The sequence below is a fragment of the Mesoplodon bidens genome, assembly GCF_964165515.1.
Source record: "Mesoplodon bidens genome assembly, chromosome: 7".
Lineage (NCBI taxonomy): Eukaryota > Metazoa > Chordata > Mammalia > Artiodactyla > Ziphiidae > Mesoplodon > Mesoplodon bidens.
The window spans coordinates 115,962,717-115,976,906 of NC_138164.1; the positions used below are offsets into that span (position 1 = coordinate 115,962,717).

At 54.4% G+C, this 14,190-nt stretch overlaps 1 protein-coding gene across 2 annotated transcripts in view; it reads right to left on the reverse strand.

Annotated features, from left to right (window-relative positions):
• AP2A2 (adaptor related protein complex 2 subunit alpha 2) overlaps positions 1 to 14,190 on the reverse strand; it is a 66,162-nt gene that overhangs the window by 25,380 nt on the left and 26,592 nt on the right. For both annotated transcript variants that reach the window (XM_081239571.1, XM_081239570.1), the window contains exons 2-4: positions 13,198 to 13,266; positions 3,720 to 3,862; positions 1,900 to 2,093 (exon numbers count right to left, since the gene is read on the reverse strand). In XM_081239571.1, the coding sequence (XP_081095697.1) occupies positions 1,900 to 2,093; positions 3,720 to 3,862; positions 13,198 to 13,266 (406 nt within the window). The remainder of the gene's footprint in view (positions 1 to 1,899; positions 2,094 to 3,719; positions 3,863 to 13,197; positions 13,267 to 14,190) is intronic.

The following is a 14,190-nucleotide window of genomic DNA, read 5'->3' on the forward strand; positions in this document are numbered from 1 at the left end:
CAAGGAGACCGCTGCCCCCTGAGCTTCAACTCTGTCTCCAGTCGAGGCCCAGAGCTCAGTCCCGGCCTGGAGGGCGCCCCATCGTCTCTCCCTCCCCGACCTCCCGGCTCTGCCCCGCTGCCCTCAGCCTTGTAGCTCCACGCCCAGGCACCTCCGTCCCCACAACTCCACTTTGAGTCTATTTGGTCGCTGGATTTCAAGCGTTGGTCATTTGTTTCAAGGAGGGCTCGCAGGTCCACACAACCTGAGCGTCTGGGGGGAGAGCAGCTGCCTGTGATGCTGACACTGAGAGAACGAGGCCGGCTCCCCGCACACCCCTCAGTGATCTTCCTGCTGCAGGCTCTCTTCTCCACCTTGGGTTCCGCCCCTCCAGGCTGTGTCTCAGCACACACCCTTCTGTGTCCTTTCAACCCACAGTGCAATCCACCCTATACTTCAGGGAAGTGTTGTGGAATTATCCGAACACTTTCAGAGATTACCTCTATTTTACATTTCACTCATCCAACAGGTATTTATTTACCGAGCGCTTACTATATACCAGGCATTGTTCAAAATGCTAGAAAGAAGGCAACAGTCACAGTGAGCAAAAGCTCTGATCCCAAGGAGCTTGCTTCTGAAAGCAGAGACCGGTAACCCACAGCCAGATTAACTGTGCACCGGGCAGGGGCGGGGCGGGAGGAGGGGGTCAGGACCCTGCGGCACAGCTGCCTCCTGACTGGCTCCAACCTCCAGCCCCGCCTGCCCCTCAGGCCCACTCTGATCATACCACGTCTTTCTCCCACCTCGGGGCACCCCGTGTTCTCTGCGTCTTCTGGTTCACAGGCGTGTGACAGTGTCGCCTTGGTTCTCCACGAGCTTCCAATCAGCTCCGCCAACCCTCCCCTGTGCTTGCGCTACTGTGGGTCCACCACCTCTGAGCTCTCACATTCGGGAACGCTTTTTCCATCAGGCGGTTCCATGGCCTGTCTTCCAGCCTGGCTCCTCCGTCTGCCTCTGGTGTGACACCCCGGTGGCACTCCTCCAGGCCTGCAGCCACACACCCGACACTCCCCGGGCCTGTGGCCACCCAGCCACTGCACTGCTTCTTGCTCACGGCCAAAGTGCTCCGTCTGGCACAGCTGCCACCTCGGGCTGATCATTCTCTGTGCACCGTTGGCCTCCACCCGTGAGATGCCAGGAAAACACCCTTTGTGGTGACAACCAAACATGCTGGGGCAACACCACTCATTGGGAACCAGGCGTCTACACCCATGTGCTCTGGTGAGGTGTGGGCGTGCTTCCCGACAGCCTCCCGGCCTCTCCACTGTGCTGCCCGAGGGTCGTCCCCACTTCCCCGTGGCCCCAGTCCCCTGTGGCCAGAGGAGCTGGAGTTGCCGAGTCCTGCTCCACCTACTCGCTGGTTGTCCCACAGAACCCAGTCCCGAGTCTTGACGAGCCCCTTGGGCTGGGATCCTATTCAGCCAGGTGTGCTGCCCGGGTGTGGGCTCTGGGTCACCTTCCCAAGGCGCAGAGCGTCCTGGAACAGGAGGGGGGCCCGCCTCCGCCATGCCCCGTGGCCCAGCCCGGCACAGCACTGTTGGAAACTCCTTTCCAGACCTGCCTGCTCAGCCCCACTCAGCTTCCCTCCAGATTGGAGAGGGTGGGGGTGTGGGGTGCTGGGAAGTCTCAGGATTGGGGTATGTGAATGCTTCTGGGAAAGGGCAAGAAGGGGCCCCGTGCCCGCAGGACGGCCGCACTCCCTCTGCCTGGACGGAAGGTTCACCTGGCCTCCCCGTCTCCCCACCACATAAGACGTGAGACGGGGAGGTTAGCTCACTCCATAAATCCTTCAGCAGTCACACAGTTGATCTATTTAACGTAAGAGATGGCCACACCCTCAGCAGGGCACCGGACACATACCCGGCTACGAGGATTTTAGGGACCTCCCCCGCGAACGCCTCGGCCATCTCCCGGCTGCCCACGTTGGCGATGCAGTGCAGGGCCAGGCCCGTGAAGGTGGGGTTGCGGCTGCCCAGGTCGTTCTTGACGGCATTGTTGATCAGGCGGATCAGCTCCGAGTTGGAGTTCACCAGCACCGAGATGAACAGGTAGCCCTGCGTTCCAGAGGGGCAAGAGAGCACAACGCTCGTGACAGCCCGAGCACCTCAAACACCAGGCAGACGTGCTCGGCCTTCAGCAAGCCCCAGCACCATCTCAGTCTGCTCGGGGTGCTGCGCCCGTCAGGCCACGGAGGACCCAGCTGCCTTCTGCTGAAAATGACAGTTCTGTCCCCGGATTCCGCCATGAACGATTCTGTGGGACGAACCTATAAGAGGCGCTGTCCCCACAGGCATCAGACACCTTGGTGCCCCCATCCCACTCACTCATCCATGGGGACCTGTGCTCACCACGGCCTGAACAGGATGGAAAGGCCTGCCTCCGCGGCAACGGGGACACTATGGTGATTTCCAGCAACCTGGCTGACTGCCGTTCTCCCCTCTCTCCATTTTGTCTCTGGGCCCCAGCTTCCGCTTACCAGCAGGCCAAATTCCAGCCCCTTGTCACCCCCACTGTCCACGTCCTCCCCACGCAGGGACACGCTGACCTCTCAGCCCCCATCGGTCTCAGGAGGAGCTCGCCTCCTTCTCTGGGTTCCAGCCGCTCCACCCTTCTGCATACGCGCCTTGACTGGGTGCTGCTGCTCTGTCTGCCGTGGCCCCCGGTGCACCCCTTGGCCTCAGTCTCAGCTCAGGATGCCCCCCCGGAAGCCCTCCCTATTAGCCACCCGCTTCTCAGGGTCCAGAGGGTTCTACACGCCTCTTTCACTGGGCACTGCCCACAGCTCTATTCTCTGTGTACAGGGCTGTCTGATGCCGTCTCTCCCCTGGAACAGAGCAGGGCCCACATCTGCTTATGGTCGTATGTCCCCAGGGACCCCCAGCACACTGCTGGGTCCGTGGCAGACACTCGATAAATTCCTGTTGAGGGCTTCCCTGGTGGCGCAGTGGTTGAGAGTCCGCCTGCTGATGCAGGGGACACGGGTTTGTGCCCCGGTCCGGGAAGATCCCGCATGCCGCGGAGCGGCTGGGCCTGTGGGCCATGGCCGCTGGGCCTGCGCGTCCGGAGCCTGTGCTCCGCAACGGGAGAGGCCACGGCGGTGAGAGGCCCACGTACCGCAAAAAAAAAAAAAAAAAAAAAAAAAAAAATTCCTGTTGAGTAAATACCAATACTTAACAGAACTCCTGGGGCATCTAGGGTATTTTTTCACTTTCTGTAAGTTAAATTTTTGGACAAGAGGAAAATGTTACTTTGTAACATTCAAGAAAACATACAAATAATGTTACTCCAAGAGAATGCAGGGTTACAATTACAAAGCCTGGGGTGGGCAGGGCCCAGGCACTGGGCCAGCTGGGAGCAAGGCGAGGACTGCCACCTGCCCTCGGCTCTTAAACCATGTGGGTGTGGGGCCTGGTTCAGAAACAGGCAGTGGCCGGAGGGGCCACTGGGTGAACTCATCTGTGACACGCATCAGCAAGGCACTGAGGGGAAGGAAACGCTCTTCCCTGCCCTCTAAGGCGGACCCATGGGAAACGGCACCCCTCGCGTCAAACGGGGGTTTGGTGCAGCTCCCGCCCGAACCCACGGGAAATCCCCAGACCAGATGGAAGGTGCAGAGAAAGAGCAAGACACTAAATGGCCACCTGATGAGAAGAACCACCCCCCCGCCCCCGCGCACTCACGATCTGCTTCTCGGTGTATCTGTTGGAGCTGAGCAGGTTCACGGCCTCCATGTGCCCGAAGTCAATGTCGTGGCCCAGCAGGAAGATGAAAAGCAGCTTGCACACATACTTCTTCTTGCTGTAGCCGTCCAGGGCCTTGTCACCTGCAGAAAGGAGGCAGGGGCAGGGCAGAAACAAGACAGCGGGACGTGAGGGGCCAGCCTCCAGGAGGCCAGGGTCGTGAGTGCGTGGTGTTGCTAAACCAGGCACTGCACGTCAGAATCCTAATGTCTGGCTTCCCTGACAGAACAGAAGCCAGAACCCCTGCCTGGCAGCCGGAGTGCGGCCTTCCCAGGACAGCCCCGGGGCCTCACTCCCACCGTCCACAACCTTGCCAGGGCCGCCCTGTCTTAACCAGCAACTTAATCTTTTAAACATGTTTACTATTTTAGGCAGGTGAACGCATTCTAAATAATCTTTCATTACACCCAGTTTTAGAACAAATCACCCACCCTAAAAGTCACACACAAAAGGACCAGAAGGGCTTCTGTGTCTTCACCCTAATCACAGCGTGACTACGCCTCTCACAGGAGATCAGAGCGAGGCACCTTCATGACGTGCCGCTGGCAGAGTATAAGATGCCATTTTAAAAAGGACCACTAAACGCTGCCATTTTAAATACCAGAGGTTCTTATTTCCCCTAAGAAGTGTAAAACGTTCCTTAGCAGATTACAAAGATGACAACCAGAAAGGCTGGCCGTCTTCCGAGCTAGGCATCACAGCGCTGCCACTGCCACACTGTCAAGGGCCGGACACGCGAACCAGAAAGACAATGACAGCAATGCTCCTCATGGTAAGGGGTCAGGTCACTCGTGCTCCAGGGACAAGCACTGGCTGACCTCAAAGCACTGTCTAGAAGAAAGACCCACCCCACCAAGATTTCCCAGGGTGACACTGGATCACAGTGGATCACGAGTCAGCCAGCCAGCTGACACTGGGGAGCTCTGAGAAACCCTCCCTCCTTCTGAGCAGCAAACTGGCATATGATTTAATGAGCAAACAACATAATGTCAGACCAGGTCTGGCTCCCACCCCCACCCCCACTCACTCATCTGCCCGCTGCACCCGAGGAGCCCAGCTCTGTCACTTCCTGGCTGGGACCCGTCCCCGTCTCCGTGGGAGAGCATCTGCAGACGCAGGACACGCAGCCCACGGCAAGCAGCAGCCCCCATCTCCTACCCACCCGGCCACCCCTCAAGAACCAGCCTGAATTCCATCACCTCTGGAAGCTTCCTTTGACAAGCAAGCCAAAAGTGCCGCCCCCTCCTCTCACCCCCTGGAGAGTGGTCCCTGCCACTCAGAGCCCAGGGAACGGCCGGCCAGCCTGTGTGCTGGATGCGGCCTGGAGGCCCGAGGGGCTCTTTCTCTGCTGCCTCAAGACATGGACCCAGGGTCCCTCCCACAGCCCTGCCCGACGCTGGGAGACTTACAGACGCACACACTTGAAGGCCAAGCGCACAAGAAGGTGGGGCCACAGCGCAGGCAAGAACAGTCAAGGGTCTCGGCCCCGGTGCTGCCGTGACACAGGATAAGAGCCAGTGTCTCTAGGGAAACGCGTCTGAGCCCTGGTGACCGAATCCTTCTGGAGGACTTTTAACTGTGATCCTTTTTCACCCTTTCTCTCTCTGAGACTGGCGTTCAACCCTGACCCTAACCCTCAACGAGTATCTTCTTACGTTCAAAGAAGTAAAAAGACTAAGATCCCGAGGATGGACACGGAGGGCGCCCCTGTCATTTTCTGGAGCTCAGTTAAAGCACCCCGTGGGCTGTGAGATGCTTCAGAACTGCTGGCACCAGGGTATTAACTCTTCCCTCCCCAGCATCCCCACAGACCTGGGGTGTCTTCTTCATTCTCCATAGCACTTAACTGAATTCAACTGTTAAAAAAGGTAAATACAGGGCTTCCCTGGTGGCGCAGTGGTTGAGAGTCCGCCTGCCGATGCAGGGGACGCGGGTTCGTGCCCCGGTCCAGGAGGATCCTGCATGCCGCGGAGCGGCTGGGCCCGTGAGCCATGGCCGCTGAGCCTGCGCGTCCGGAGCCTGTGCTCCGCAACGGGAGAGGCCACAGCAGTGAGAGGCCCGCCTACCGCAGAAAAAAAAAAAAAAAAAAAAGGAAATGCAAATTAAAACCACAGTAAGGTGTCACTGCACACCCACTAGAAACACCAAGATTTAAAAGATTAGGGGCTTCCCTGGTGGCGCAGTGGTTGAGAGTCCGCCTGCCAATGCAGGACACACGGGTTCGAGCCCTGGTCTGGGAAGATCCCACATGCCACGGAGCGGCTGGCCCCGTGAGCCACAATTACTGAGCCTGCGCGTCTGGAGCCTGTGCTCCACAACAAGAGAGGCCGCGATAGTGAGAGGCCCGTGCACCGCGATGAGGAGTGGCCCCCACTTGCCACAACTAGAGAAAGCCCTCGCACAGAAACGAAGACCCAACACAGCCATAAATAAATAAATAAAATTAAAAAAAAAAAAGATTAACCCACACCACATGCTGGTAAGAATGTGGAGGGACTGGGAACTCACACACAGCTGGCGGGGGCACAAAATGATGCAGCCACTCTGGAAAACGTGTGGCAGGTTCTTAAAAGGTTAAACATCCACCTTCCACGCGGCCCAGCCACTCCATCCCCAGGTACCTTCCCAGTGGGAACGACACCAGGCGTCCACACAAGTCCCGCACGCCAGGACTCACAGCAGCTCCACGCCTAGCCGACAGCACAGGAACAAACCCAGACGCCCACCCTGGTGAGCCAGCACACCATGAGGCAACCCCCCACGACGTGGGCAAACCCCAAACGCAAACGTAAGTCACAGCAAGCAGACACCAGAGGCCTCAGGCTGCCCGATTCTTTTCATGTGAAATTTCTAGGAAGAGCAGAAGTGCGGTGACAGAAGGAAGACCAGGGGCTGCTGGGGGCTGGGAAGGGTGTTAGGGGCAAAGGGACACGAGGGAACATTTTGCGGGGTGGGAATGTTCTCTGTTTTGTCTGTGGGGGTGGGTGCACGAACACATGCATTTTTGCCAAAATTCAAAGTGCACGCTTAAAACGAGTGAACTTTATTGTGAGCAGACTGCATCTCAGAAAACCAATTTTTAAAAATTACTCTGTCAAAATATCCCAGGAAAAAAAGAAGAGCAAAAGATGAAAGAACACGGGCAAGGGGCTTCCCTGGTGGCGCAGTGGTTAACAATCCGCCTGCCAATGAAGGAGACACGGGTTCGAGCCCTGGTCTGGGAGGATCCCACATGCCGCGAAGCAGCTGGGCCCGTGCGCCACAACTACCGAGCCTGCGCTCTAGAGCCCGCGAGCTACAACTACTGAGCCCATGAGCCACAACTACTGAAGCCCACACGCCTAGAGCCCGTGCTCCGCAACAAGAGGAGCCACCGCAATGAGAAGCCTGCACACTGCGGCAAAGAGTGGCCCCCACTTGCCACAACTAAAGAAAGCCTGTGCGCAGCAACAAAGACCCAACGCAGCCAAAACTAAATAAATAAATTTATTAAAAAAAAAAAAAAAGAACATGGGCAAAATGACGGCAAGTGGTGAAGCCAGGTGACGGCCGCCAGGCGGGGAAGGGAACAGCGCCCCCCCATACGTATACGTTCGCGTTCCCTCGATAAAATGGGGTGGCTTTTTCAAGTCTTTCTCTACCTGTAAAAACATACATCCTTTACGGAAACACTTTTTATTCATCTTTCTACCCCTGGCACCTGGGACTGAGTGAGCGCCCAGCAGTGAATGAGCAAATGAGCGTTGTTACCTGGTAAACCTCCGAAGGCCACCAACCAGAAGACATTCTCCTACCTCGGGGCAGGACAACACAACAGCTGTTTCCTAGAGGTTCCAAGGTTGAGGGCAGGCCCACTACAGCCCTAATGACCTCCCACTCGGTGGCTTCCACAAGCAGGCTGGCGGGTGTGCAGGGCAGGGCAGGGTGGGCGCCCCACCCACAAGGGGCTCTGGGCCTGCCCAGGGAGACGAGCTTAGGCTAGAAGGTGGCGCCATGTCCTCCCTCAGCGGTCAACAGCGCACGTGAGGGCATGGCCCGGCTCTGTCAAGGGCAAGGCTTTCACACGGGCGCTGCCCTGAGGCCCCGGACCTGTCCCAGCGTCACCACCTCTATGTGTCTGCCACCAAGGACTCCACCAGATGCCATGGCCACCGGCAGCCTGTGCACCCACCTGCACGCCCACCTCACCTTTCCTCCATCTGCGTCCGGGACCATTTGTCTCTGGCCCGAAGCACATCCTTTAGACTCTCCTTCAGCACAGGCCTTCTGATGGGAAACTCTCCGTTTTTGTCTGACAAAGGTCTTTTTTACCTTCAATCTTTTTTTTTTTTTTGCGGTACGCGGGCCTCTCACCGCTGGGGCCCCTCCCGCTGCGGAACACGGGCTCCGGACGCACAGGCTCAGCGGCCATGGCTCACGGGCCCAGCCGCTCTGCGGCATGTGGGATCTTCCCGGACCGGGGCACGAACCCGCGTCCGCTGCATCGGCAGGTGGACTCTCAACCACTGTGCCACCAGGGAAGCCCCTTAGCTTCATTCTTAAAGGACACTGTTAGCCAGCTGCTACTGTCCAGCACTTTGGGACCATCCTCCGCTCCGCTGCCCCTCGTCCCCGTGACAAGTCGGCTTCCACGAGGACCCTGTGAAGAGGGCCCCTCTCTTCCCCCTCCGGCAACTTCAAAGATTTCCTGTCTTGGGTTTCTGCATTTTCACAGTAGTGTGTCTAGGTGTAGATTTCATCTTATTTGTTTATTGTAACCGTGTTTATTGAGTCTGAGGTTTAGTGCATTTCAGGAGTTCTGGAAACTTCTCTCACAGCAGCTCCCCTTTCCTCCCAGGAGGTCACTTAACCCTGCAGGCCTTTGAACCACATGCCTGTGTCTCTCACCCACTCTGCTGTTTCGCATTCAGGACAGGCTGTTTCCTTACCCATCTTTCAGAACACGCCTGTGGTTATATCCACCCGAGGTATTCATTTTAGTTCTGCACCTTTCGGTTCTAGAATTTCCATTTGGTCTTATTTCAAAATCTGCTATGTCACTTTTTATACTTCCCAAGCTTCCCACTGAAAATTTCAAGTTCATCTTTTATTTCTTTAAAAACAGTAAACCTAGTTCTTCGTTGTAATCTGAATCTGGTCTCAGAGGCCTCTGTGATTCTGTTTCTGTTTTCTCTGCTGGTTCCTGCTGTGCAGTCTTGATTCTTTGTGTGCCTGATTATCTGTGACTAGGTGATGGACAACATCCTTGAGAAGTTACCTGTAGGAATCACTCAGCCTGTGATGGTAACCTCTTCCTCCAGAGGACTGCGTGTGAAGTCCCGCTGCAGGTCTGGGGCAGGACGGGCTCACTCCCAGGTCACTCCTGCCCTAAGGGCAACCGCCTTTAGGGCCTCAATTTAAAATGGAAGAAGGCCTCACATTGTGGGCTCCGGGATGACCCTCCTCCTAGACCCCAGCTGCTCAACCTCAGCCCTGGGCCTCCTCAGGCCAGGTGGTTCTGGGGGGCTGTCCTCTGTGCAGTGGGGTGTCCGGCGGCCTCCCTGGCCTCCACCCACTAGATGGCAGTAGCACGCCCATCCCCAGTCCCAATGGCCTTTGTCCCGTGGGGGCAAAATCACCCTGATTGACAACCGCCCCTCTAGACACTGAAGGTCACCCAAATCAGGCTCTGTTTCAGGGCTGCTCCTCTGGGGTCAGCAAACTCCCTCCCGGCACAGAGGGATGAGCGCTCTGCTTGCTTTCATGGGCCAGGAGTTCTCTTCTCTTCTTGCTCTATGATGCTCTCACGATTTTTTTAATACTGTGTCTGTCTCTTTTTCAGCCGCTTCCAGTGGAAGAGCAGTTGAGGTGTGCGCTAGCCAATGTGGCAGCTTCGGCTGCATGGTGCTACTGAGTACTTGGCCTGCAACGGTCTGAACTGAATGTGTTCCACGCGGGACGTTCCAAAGACTGGGCATGAAAAACATATAAAATATCTCAATAACCTTTTCTACCGATTACATGCTGCAATGATAAGATTTTAGGTACACTGGATTAAATACAATGTATTAAATTTAATTTCATCTGCTTCTTCTTACTCTTTTTTCTTTTTTCTTTTTTTTTTTGCGGTACGCGGGCCTCTCACCGTTGCGGCCTCTCCCGTTGCGGAGCACAGGCTCCGGACGCGCAGGCTCAGCGGCCATGGCCCACGGGCCCAGCCGCTCCGTGGCACGTGGGATCCTCCCGGACCGGGGCACGAACCCACGTCCCCTGCATCGGCAGGCGGACTCTCAGCCACTGCGCCACCAGGGAAGCCCTCTTACTCTTTTTTAATGTGGCTACCAGCAAATTGAGAATTCAGTACGTGCCTGTGTTTCCAGTGGACAGCACGGATGGAGAAGTGCAAGTGCAGCCCCCAGAGCACATACTTCTGAGAACAAGGAGTAGGTTTTCCCTTGTCTGCTGCCACTCAGGGCACACATGCTCCATAAATGCCAACTGGTTAACAGAGAAGAGCGAGCCTCCTTCCCTACCCAGAAGGGCTCAGCTGAGACAGGCTCAGGGGCAGAAGAAACTACAGAAGTCTTGTTTGTCCCCAAACATTTGAAGACAGTTTGAAGGTTCACCCTCTTCTAACCACATGGTGAACATTTCTTAGGCACTGCGTTCCTCCCCAGGAATGCGCCTGTGTTTCCACACATACGCACACAGTTGCAGCAGCAGACGTCATCCGCCCCTTCGATGAAGGCCTGGAGGTGCCAGGAGTGGGTCAGCTCTGTCAGGGTCAGGATCTGCCTTCCTCGGCTTACGAGCCATGGCCAAGCGACGTCCCCAGCCCGTGCCAGGCCCTCTACCAGACGGTCTGCACTCCGAAGCTCCCTCAGGGGCTAGTGACAACGCTGACAGACCAACACCTCTATCTGCGGGCTCCTCTGCCCCCAGCCAACCTGCTTCCTCTGTTTCTATTCTGCGGTGTCACTCTCTAGTCAATCTTCTGTCCTCCAACCCCATCACAGGGTCTGCTTCACAGAGAACCCAGCCTGAGGCCATCAGCACCCCACTTGAAGGCGCAGGAGGGTAAGTCACTCCACGGGGGGCAACCCAGCTAGTAACTGGCTCTCAGAGCAAGTGCGAGCTGGGGGCAGTCAGGCAGCCGAGCTGTCACCACCACATTATACACACCCTTTTAGGAAGTAGTGCACGTTCCAGACCCCTCACCAGAGAAGACATACAGGTGGCAAATGAATACATGAAAGGATGCTCCACATCACATGTCATCAGGGAAATGCGTATTATAAAATAGCAACGAGGGGCTTCCCTGGTGGCACAGTGGTTGAGAGTCCGCCTGCCGATGCAGGGAACACGGGTTCGTGCCCCGGTCCGGGAAGATCTCACATGCCGCGGAGCGGCTGGGCCCGTGAGCCATGGCCGCTGAGCCTGCGCGTCCGGAGCCTGTGCTCCGCAACGGGAGAGGCCACAACAGTGAGAGGCCCGCGTACCGCAAAAAAAAATATATATATATATATAGCAATGAGATACCTCTACACACTATCGCCGCAGCTCAACTCCAGACACTGACAACACCAAACGCAGTGAGGACGTGGAGCAACAGGAACTCTCATTCGGCACCGGTGGGGATGTGAATGGTGCAGCCACTGTGGGGGACAGCTGGGCGGTTTCTTACAAAATTACACATACCCTCACCATGTGATCAGCAATCATGCTCCTTGGTATCTACCCAAAGGAGCTGAAAACTTATGTCCACACTAAAACCTGCACACTGATGTTTTTAGCAATTTTATTCATAATTGCCAAAACTTGAAAACAACCAAGACGTCCTTCAATAGGTGGATGGATAAAGAAACTGCTACATTGGACAGTGGCATATTATCCAGCTAAAAGGAAATGAGCTGTCAGGCCACTAAAAGACATGAAGGAACCTTAAATGTGTATAACTAAGTGAAAGAAGGCAATGGGGAAAGGCCATATAACCATATGCTTCTAACTCTATGACATTCTGGAAAAGGCAAAAGTACCAAGACAGTAAAGAGATTAGTGGTTGCTAGGGGTCGAACGGAGGGAGAGATGAATAAGGAGAGCAAAGAGGAATCTTAAGGCAGTGAAGGTGCTCCGTGTGAGACTATAATCCTGGGCACTGTCAGCATACATTTGTCCACACCCACAGAATGTACAACGAGAATGAACCCTAATGTGAAGTATCGATTTGGGGTGATGATGACGTGCCCATGTAGGTTCACTGTGACCAATGAACCGCTCTGGTAGGGAAGCAGATAATGGGGAGGCTGTGCATGTGTGGGGACAGGGCGGGTACAAGAAATCTCTGTACCTTCCTTTCAATTTTGCTGGGAACCTAAAACTGCTCTACAAAAAATTAAGTCTAAATTAAAAAAATTTTTTTAAGCAATGAAAGTTATAGACCACCCCTCACATACACACACACACACACACACACACACACACACACACAAATACATATAACCAAACCATTTCACATACAATTTCAGAGTTTCACAGACCTTCTTAGCGGATCCCTGGGCCTGGTTAACAGTAAAGCATAATACCTTCCAAGGGCTCAGCAGGGGATATATGTTAGTAACAACTCAAATTCCATGAGTGTTCGCATCATCTCATCACACAGGACGTCCATTCTCAAACCCTGAAAAAGCTCCCACCCCAAGAAATCCTGTCTTCTGCTGCCCCCCGTTCCCTGGGTCTCGGTCCTGGCCCCCTCCTCTACTCATTTTTTCTGGGCGATTTCAGCCACTCCCGTGGCTAACGTCTGCTCAGAGACTTGAACGAGGTCTCAAATCTGTAAAACTCAACTGAAAAATTAAGACTTAAGGGATTAACCAGTCTTTCATAAACATGTCCCAAGACTGAAAATCTACACTTGACAATTCCTCAAAATGAGGATGCTCAGGGGAGGTGTCCGCCCCAAAATCTGGCTCACAGAGAGGCTGTCTCCCTGAGTGGATTAGACAACGTGGTGCATTATTCACTAACGCAGAGGAAGACACGTCCACGTTGGAAGAGCTCAGGTGACCATGCAAGGCTTCGATGCAGAGCAGTTCCCCACCCGAGACGCACACTCTGCATCGGGTCCGCTGGCTCACGCGCTCCTGCACCCTGAGGAGCAGAGTCCGGGGCCAGGGGGAGACAGTTGCTCTAGACAAGCGTCCTTCCAGCTCCAGGAAAAGGCTGGTCCCAGGAGGGGACCCGCTCTCTGATCAATTCTACACAAACCATCAAACGACTCCAGAATAACCACTGGCTTGACTTTAAACACCAACAAAGCCAGGACAGTAACTGTACTGAGACCTTAACTTTGGTTTGAAGCGAAAAAAAATAAAGATGAGATTAAGTCCCTACTTTATAAAATTTACAAAAGAACATTTCATGACAAAGATTAAACACTTACCTTTAAATTTTGATCTAATGTTTGCCAGCTCTTTGTTTATTCTCTTTATTTCTGCTTCTTTACTTTTGCCTAAAAAAAGAGAACACAAATGCATCTTGCTTTAACTGATCTCTAAACAAACACCCACTCCCTGACAAAACTGACACATCAGAATTAAATGCAGAATCACGGCTCTTAGGAGCCCAAGGAAAGAAGCAACCAGCCTCCACCTGAAGCCAGGCAGGAGGTGGGTGAGGCAGAAGCCGGGCTCCGACGCAGTCTGGTGCGGCCCCTCCCCATCAGGCCCGGCAAGTCCACGAAGCCCCCAGGAGAGAGGGGAGTCGCCACCCCACAGCACATGTTTAGCTCTGCCTTTTCGCCACTGTCCTGGACCTGGAAACTCTCAAAGCAGTGCTAGCTATCATCAGCAGCTAATAGTTTACTCCTAAAATTGACTTTTACTGCCACAGATAATTTTTAAAATTATAAAGATTTAACTACTGTAGGCTTCGAAATTTTTTCTTTATGAAATTCACCAACCTACAAAATCTGATAGGTCCACTTTCATAATATTCAATGAAGTCTGGGAATCATCCAATATATTAAAAAAGGATGGAAGGTACATTAAATAAATACATGACAGTCACACCTCCCCTACATCCTGCATCTAGTGCTAAATCGGCCTTCCTTCAACAAGTGTCGGCATGTGTGTTCAGCTTCAGTCCACCTTGACTAGGTGTGGAAACAGGCCTAGAGAGCAGAGATGATTTTTCCAGGGCCACACATCTTAACAAGTACTGTAAAAATATAAGAAGCTGTTCATCACACAGGGCAGGTGAGTTGTAAGTTCACACTTGTGTAAATTTCCATCGCTCTGGAAAGCAGGAATTAAGTTCACTATTAAAGGCCCTCCCCAGGCTAGTCCCTGGCTCGGTGACTCTATTCCCAGGGGAAGGAAAGGCTGCCACAGCAACTGCCCACATTGGAGCACTGCCAGGCTAGGGCCTCACAGGT